The 8,621-nt window shown below is 44.7% G+C and overlaps 1 protein-coding gene across 1 annotated transcript in view; it reads left to right on the top strand.

The window, feature by feature from the left end:
• LOC306925402 (hairy/enhancer-of-split related with YRPW motif protein 1-like) overlaps nucleotides 1-2,646 on the top strand; it is a 3,094-nt gene extending 448 nt beyond the window's left edge. The window contains exons 2-5 of the mRNA XM_079504206.1: nucleotides 1-21; nucleotides 162-245; nucleotides 419-500; nucleotides 1,049-2,646. The exon at nucleotides 1-21 is cut by the window's left edge and continues 61 nt beyond it. Of these exons, the coding sequence (XP_079360332.1) occupies nucleotides 1-21; nucleotides 162-245; nucleotides 419-500; nucleotides 1,049-1,719 (858 nt within the window). The 3' untranslated portion in view covers nucleotides 1,720-2,646. The remainder of the gene's footprint in view (nucleotides 22-161; nucleotides 246-418; nucleotides 501-1,048) is intronic.
• The last annotated feature ends 5,975 nt before the right edge of the window (nucleotides 2,647-8,621 follow it).

Below are 8,621 nucleotides of genomic sequence, written 5' to 3' on the forward strand. Positions count from 1 at the left end.
GCTAGAAAAAGGCGCAGAGGGGTAAGTGGCAGCACAGTCTGTTTTTGTGCGTAATTGCGCGCGGATAGAATAGATGTTTGGCAGATTCAGGCACAATTTTCCGTTTCACACACTGACTGTAAGATATAATTAACATCGCCTGTTTTCCATTTTGTGAGCAGATAATTGAGAAACGACGACGCGACCGCATCAACAACAGCCTGACAGAGTTGAGGAGACTGGTGCCGAGTGCTTTAGAAAAACAGGTACGGTTTGCGACTGACGCAGTGACCAAGTAGCCAAATTCTATATTTTATTGCACGATTGTCTTGATTTGTCTAACACGGGGGAAAAAATTATAGGCTTATAGACATAATCTTTATTTTATAGGCTAATAGACATAATCTTTAACCTGCTCCCTCTGATTCCATGCATGCAGGGATCAGCTAAACTGGAGAAGGCAGAGATATTGCAGATGACCGTGGACCACCTGAAGATGCTGCATGCTGCTGGTGGCAAAGGTGACTGATTTATTTCTCCATGTACAATCTCTAATAACCCATAAGGACAGTGCTGGAAAGTAACTAAATACATTTGATTAAGTAATGTACTTAAGTACAATTTTGAGGTATTTGTATACTTTACCAGAGTATTTCCAATTTCCAATACTTTTACTACTCCACTACATTTACACTACATTACTTTGTAGATTTTTATTATTATTACCACTTCAGCCCTATATACATTTCGGCTATTTGAAAATAAGTGATCTACAAGATCACATTGTGTCACATTTTTAAAAGATTTGTATACATTTGAAACCTTTAATGAGTACTTTTGGTACTTTAAAGTTTAAGTATACATTTTGATGCCAATACTTTTAAGTACATTTAGAATTCCGGACTTTTACTGAGTATTTCTATATTGCAGTATATTGCAGTCTATACTTTAAGTTAAAAAATATATGAGTACTTTTGCTACCACTGCATAATAATAGTGAGATGGCATAAATACCAGTAATAGAAATGTGTGTGTGTGTCTGACCCATGGCTCCTTGTTGTCCCGACAGGTTTCTTTGAGGCTCACGCGCTAGCCAAGGACTACCGTAGCCTGGGCTTCAGGGAGTGCCTGGCAGAGACAGCGCGCTACCTGAGCATCATGGAGGGCCGGGACAGCGCTGACCCGCTGCGCGTGCGGCTGGTCTCCCACCTCAGCAACTACGCCTCTCAGCGGGAGGCGCACAACACCGGACTTGGACACTTGGCCTGGGCCTCAGCCTACGGACCTCCCCCAACCCACCTCCACCCACACCCCCTCCTGCTGCAGCACGTGCACCACGTCAGGACCCCTACTACGCCCAGGAGCAGCAACAACAGCCCCCCCAACTCCTCGTCATCGTCGCCCACCTCTTCCTCCTCACCCTCCTCCTCCTCCAGCGAGGCGTCTGGGACGTCCCGGTTGAGTGTGCTCCCTCCCCCCTCGGAGGCCCTCAGGGTCCCTCCCCCCAATGGCACCCTACCCCTCGCCCTGACCATGCCCTGCACCACCAAGCTCTCGCCGCCTCTGCTCTCCTCTCTCTCCACGCTGTCCGCCTTCCCGCTGTCCTTTGGCGCGTTCCCCCTGGTCTCGCCGACGGCCATGAGCCCTCTGGGTCCCATCTCCTCCTCCTCCGCCTCGCCGTCCTCCTCCGTGCTGACGAAGCCCTACAGGCCCTGGGGCACGGAGATAGGGGCCTTCTGATGCCGTACAGGCCCTGGGGCACGGAGATAGGGGCCTTCTGATGCCGTACAGGCCCTGGGGGCACGGAGATAGGGGCCTTCTGATGCCGTACAGGCCCTGGGGGCATGGATATAGGGGCCTTCTGAAGCCCCTGGCAGCTGGACTGAAGGCAACAGCTGAGCCGGAACGGGGGCGACCGCAGGGAGCACTGGACGCCATCAGACGGGGACGGGACTACCTGGCCTGTCGGCTTCTCTACACTGAACAAAGCTAAAGAGACTTTGGATGAACTTGTTAAAATGCTACACTTCATGTCTTATGGTTTATCGTTTAATTTAATTTAATTGTTTTGTTACATTTACAACAAAATAAGCAAACAAATTGATAGGCAAAATATACCCAGAGCAACTCTTTTTTTGTGTGTGGCTAATTAGCAACAACACCACATTTTTCAGTTGAGCAATAAAAGAGAATGTGATGTAGGGATATAATATTTTATTTGATAGGGTGGGGTGCCTAAAGTGGGTATAGCTGCCACCCGGTATGCAAGCAGCACGTCTGTATAAATCGAGGGACACTGAATTGTTTTGTGCCGTTCTATATGAATATGAATATTCATATGCACTGTGTCCAGTATGAGGTGAGATGTCCATATAATGTCGATGTGATGTCGTTGGAGTCACTCTTTCTATGCACCATGTTACGGATAGAACTGTTGATACTAATGTAGAACTTCTGCTCTTGTAGAACAGGGAACAATATATCATGTAACATAACGTAGTTTCTCATTAACTGGATCTGCTGCCTTTGCGGGGATCAGAAACACAATGGGGAACACTGGACGTGTGCATAATAATGTATCAAGTGTCGATAACTAACTACTTCACAGTGGACACCTGGATCCATTCATCTATTTGTAATATTTTTGTACCAATAAACTGAGATTGAAAGAAATGTGAAGTATGGATTTCCTCCAGTGTGGCTGTCTGTTTCAGTATTTGTGTTGGTTTAGTCTCGTGATCCATTCTACACTGATGCTGTTCATTATTGAACACACAATCCCCACTAGATGCCATCTCCAATAGAAGTGACTATAGGAGTCTATAGGTATCCAACTATCTTTCTCCTCCAGCTGCACCTTGTGTAGCAATCCATCACCAGGCCATAATGACCTGGCTTAATGAGTCCTGTTATTGACTGAAAGGCAACCCTGCTAACTGTATGCCAGGTAACCCAATCTGTGGGCATTGTTGCCCTCATGAATGCCCAGGAAATCATTAAAGAGCCAGAGGAAATCCTCTACAATGTTCCCCTGACCTCGGTAATGCAGGCCGGACTGAAACGGAGACAATGGTGTGAACAGGATGGGGAGACGGAGGAAGAGCCAGGCAGCTGGACCAATAACTCAGCTGATCAACTGCAGCTGCGGCTTTCAGTTAAAACACTTTTAACCTGCAGGCGCCCCTGTTTTGGGGGATCTTTTCCCAATTTTCAGACATAAAAAAAAAAAAATCTAAAATAGCAGATAAGCTCACAAAGCATTGCATAATGGTGCATTGTAAGCTTGTAGATTCGCTAATTTTGAAACAAGGCATGATAGTCAGGGGATATTAATAAAATCTGGGAATACATTTCTTACCAAGAATTTTCTTCACCAATGTGTTTGTAAAGGTGTCTACTAACATATCCCACATTGGTTTATATTCAACCACCCTAGGGGAATTTTTGACAGCTGCTGAAAGTTGGGGTACCATCAACTACCATTATAAGGCTAAATGTTCTAAATTTCATTATGCTTTAAGTAAGGGTGTTTACATGATTCTGAATCCATTCCAAGCATTCGTTTTGCACGAAAATGTGTTGACCGCTATGGCTGTTTTTAGCCTAAGGAGTGTTTTTCGTACAAAACTAATGCATGGAATGGATTCAGAATGATGAAAAACCCCTAGTTTGACATGTCACATGCTACTTAAAGCATATTGAAATTTAGAACATTTAGCCTTATAATGGTAGTTGATGGTACCCCAACTTTCAGCAGTTGTCAAAAATTCCCCTAGGGTGGTTGAATATAAACCAATGTGGGATATGTTAGTAGACACCTTTACAAACACATTGGTGAAGAAAATTCTTGGTAAGAAATGTACTCCCAGATATACATGGGAATACTGATAATATTCCCTGACTAATGAGTGAAAATGTATTATGTTTGGAGAAATTTAGCTGATTTGGATCAAGCATTGAATATATGTAGACACATTTTAGATAAAGCTTTCGGACAACAGTTATTTATTGAGGGGCGCTAGCCCCTACAGGTTTAATGTTTGTTTTTAGTTCAATGTTTGTTTTAAAAACGCCATTGACAATGAAGAGAAATTGTTTTGTCCCTACACAAACATTAAATCCCATCCCATTAACAATAAAGATAATTTAATATATTAGCGCCCCTCACTTCACACGGGTGTGATTTTGTAATGTATATATGCACAGGCATATATTATATTTTGCACATTTGAAATAGTTTCTAGCTAATTATGTTTACATCTTATATGTAGGCCTACTGTATATAATCACCAAGGCATGTGCAAAAATACCTGGCACTAAAAAGTAATTCTGATTGTAATTCTGTAAACGAGAGAGAAAGCGACAATACTGACCCTTCTTAATTGTCAGGTTGAAAACACTGATGATAAATCAAATGTATCATCAAGTCTTCCTTTGGAAAGCCGTAACGTCCTTTTGATGCATATTGCTCAAATATACTTGTATTTGGTGCTGCTCAGGACTCATGAACCAGTGTGTAATATGAAGCATTTGCCTCTGTTTGGTGATACTGTTTGTGATACCAAACCATAGAGCAGTGCATGAAGCAGTAGAGTACTGTAGGTTTTCATTCCAGCCATTCAATCAGGGACTAATTTAGACCCTGGTGAATTGTATTAACTTCTTGGGTGCACACACTTCATGGGAACAGATTGAGAATGAGATATGTAGACTTGATGGGTTGGAATTCTACTCATGCCTGCCCTGACCTGTGTTTAATGCATGGTTTAAAGCCACCCCCCACACCCGCTCTGTCTGTCTGTCTGTCTGTCTGTCTGTCTGTCTGTCTGTCTGTCTGTCTGTCTGTCTGTCTGTCTGTCTGTCTGTCTGTCTGTCTGTCCTGTGTTTCTTCAATGTGCTATGTTCATACTATAGGAGGGTATGGTAGAAATACATTAGGCAGGCCTGAATGCCGGACACAGTATTTGTGAAACCCTGTCACCTCTCAGTTTAGGAACAACATGCTACTATCAACTGGAACACAGTAAACTTTTCACCTCACTTCATTCATTGACACAGACTTGAGCCTAGTTCATTTTTCTAAAAGCCACAAATAAATCTTTCACTGCCACCTAGTGGACACATGTCAGACATGTCTGTCCTATGCAGGATGATTCATACAGTATATTGGGTTCATTCCAGCAGTGGGGTGCAATAATGTAGCCACCACCTGCCAGGTGTTTAATTACAAACCTAACACTGATTTCACTAGTGAGTGTCCCTCTGCTCGGTGGATGGTCTGCAGTAGGGAAAGGAAACAAACGTTTCTCAATCGGGGCCCTTTGAAAATCTCCCCGGCAGCCTTTCGTCGTTCATCTTGGATGAATGTATCTAATATAATTTAGTAGACTATACTTGAAGTTCCTATTTGGTGTGCCTGTAAGCTTATTTTTCAAGCGTTTAAAGAACAAAAACCATGATGACCTTTTTGTGAGCTTGCAGAGCTGATCAATGATAGCCCAGAGTACTAGTAGCAATGTCAGTGTAAGCACACTTGGGCGTCTAGGCGCGGCAATTTTCCGCTCGTGGCAGGCGTCTCTTCCTGATTTTTAGACAGCTGGTGGATGGAAAGTGAAGCTTGTGCACGGCTTCCACTTGCCGCGGGGGCAAGCGTCTCCCGTTTTCTAGCCGACGGGCCGATTCTGCCGCGTGGGTGGAGCTTTATTTCCATCCACCAGCTGTCTAAAAACCAGGAAGAGACGCTAGCTGCCACAAGCGGAAAATTGCAGCACCTAGACGCCCAAGTGTGCTTACCACATATACTCTATGGTACCATAGACTCTATCGAGGCCGAACCGGAGCGTACAGCCCCGCCCAACCCCCCCCCCCCCCCCCCCCCCCCCCTTTGGCAACCAAATTTTGGTTGGCAAATGGGTAAGTGCAAACGAGCGCTCAATGTTAAACCCCAGTTGCAGTTCACGCTCTAACCAGTAGGGCAGAGTGCTTCAACATTGGAGAGCCTCCCTGGGGGCTTGGTGCTTACACTGTGTAGTGGTGAGATTTTCATGATTGGCTGGCCTCTAAGCCAATGGGAGACTAGCCCTATATGGTCAATGGGACACTAAGCCCCACGTTCAATGGGACACTAAGCCCCATGGTCAATGGGACACTAAGCCCCACGGTCAATGGGACACTAAGCCCGCTCTCCTCGAGCTCCCCCACCGCCACCGCACCATGACTAGAGACTGAAAATGCAACTACAGAAAGCCCCACTAAGGTACAATATGCAAGAGAATGGAATGCAAGCTGATATATAATGACTTGAGTCATTTCTTGTTTTATATTAATCTTTTTGAACATGGTGGACCCTCTTGTAAACAAGTGTAATGCTTAATTGGGTCGTCCACTCACAGTTAACAGCCTTTGTATTGAGTTTGTGCTTGAAATGTACTGTAATTCTGCAAACTGTTAATAAATATTTCAATCAATCAATCAATTTTGTGTTGTGGCAATTATTTGGTGGTCGTGGTCCCATCCCAAATCCCCAAATCCCACCAGTGGGCCCCGGCCGACAGGTTGGGAATCGCTGTTGTTCTGGTCCCTGGGGAGGGGGAATTACATGTACTGCTTCACCCAGCAGATGGCTCAGAAATACTAAGCTTATTTTGTTTTGTGGTTCAGGTTAAAAACTACAGCAGATTGATTTTTAATGTCTTGCTGGCAGTGGCACAAGAAACACACACACACATGCGCGCACACACACACACACACACACACACACACACACACACACACACACACACACACACACACACACACACACACACACACACACACTGACACTGTGTTTACATGTCAAAATGTCAGCTGAGATCCCTTGCCCTCAGAACAGAAACATCATTCTCAGCAACGTGTAGGTAATTGGTTCTCTTTATTTGGCAGTTTACATAATTTTTCCTCATCTTTTGGCACAGAAAAGTATGAGATGGTTGCATGCCATGTTCACAGAATCCCAAACCTTAGAGCCTGATTTATACTTTGTCGTATGGCGGAGTCGTGTGCCGAAACAAGCAGATCTACAAGCTTACAACGCGATGCGATGCATTGTGAGCTTGTAGATCTGTTGTTTTCGCCTGCGTGACTCCATCGTACAACGGAGTATAAATAAATAAGCATTAATTCAGCAAAGCTTGTCACAGAGAAATATGTAGGAGAAGAAACACAGGCAGCAGAAGGATGCAGGCAGATCTAGACAGATATCTGTGGTACTGTAATATTAAAAAGTAGTAGTTGCAGTTCAGTGTGCTGAACGTGAAGCATCTTTGCATCCGTCCTCCACTAAAGACCTCCCTAAAGAGAGACGCGACGGCAGTGATGCCTCAGCGGGAGTACACGTTCACACACAGCCACACGGACGCACACATCACACTATCAATATTAAAGGTGGGTGAAAACTAGCACATTCCGCTGCCCCGAGACACTGTGTGCACCGGTATCAGTATCGTGACAGAACATTCAGGAGGGTCGTCTCCAAATACTGTGTACAGACCAGAGTCACCGATGCCAGCTAAAGATTGCCTCCATCAGCCAGATGGTACATGGTGTCAGTCTGTCAGAGTGGCGTTTGGTCATAAGAAAAAGGAGGGGGGGAAAAAAGGAATCAGCGTGTACAAACAGCTGCGTCCACACTGGGCAAGCACATTCTTTAATCACACAATACAGCACCATTCGAATTCATTATCAAGCCTTAGTCATTAGGACACTTTAAAATACTGTGGGTTTGGCGTCTTACTAGCGGGAGTTTCAAAGCGTGCGTTTGGCCAGAGTGTACATTATTATTATGTTTGTATGAGGAGATAAGAGGCATTGGGGATGCTCGTGTGGAGTCTGGAGTCTAGGCTTACACACCGACCATTTTAACGTTCTTCACAAAGACACAGAAACATCGTCATGACATCGCGAGGAAAGGAAACACCGCCAACGTCAGTCTACCAACCGACTCACGACACCGAAGGCTTTCACAAGAAAAATAAAAAAATAAAAATGGCTGCAGATTAAAATTTCAGAGAACTGAAAAAAATAAGTCAATGACAAACACAAAGTTTGAAATTGTACAGCGAGGGGTATGTTTAGATCACTTTGTATGACTATACACCCCCGTCTGTCTACCATCATTGTGATTGATTGATAGATAGATAGATAGATCTAGCAATAAATAAATTACAAAAAAAGTATTTACAAAATAACCATATCCTCACTATTTACTTCACTATAATCCATTCAAATTCTCATAAGTGGTGTGTGTGTGTGTGTGTGTGTGTGTGTGTGTGTGTGTGTGTGTGTGTGTGTGTGTGTGTGTGTGTGTGTGTGTGTGTGTGTGTGTGTGTGTGTGTGTGTGAGACTGTGTGTGTGTGTGTTTATCTAGCGTCATATCCACCGATAATAAAGATAGAGAATGTGAGTGTAGTTGGGGTGGTGGGGGGCTGTGTGGTGTGGTGTTGTGAGCTGTGGTGTGGTGATCGGTCCTCCACCTCCAGGGTTGGGGGTCTGCTCTTGAAATGTGACAGGGGTGGGCTTGGGGGGGAGGGGGGGGTGGTGGGCTGGGGGTTGGAGGAACGTACTAGATGGACAGTAGATGATGGAGGTCAGGGACTGAACGTGGC

The sequence above is a fragment of the Electrona antarctica genome (assembly GCF_951216825.1).
Source record: "Electrona antarctica genome assembly, chromosome: 6".
Classification (NCBI taxonomy): domain Eukaryota; kingdom Metazoa; phylum Chordata; class Actinopteri; order Myctophiformes; family Myctophidae; genus Electrona; species Electrona antarctica.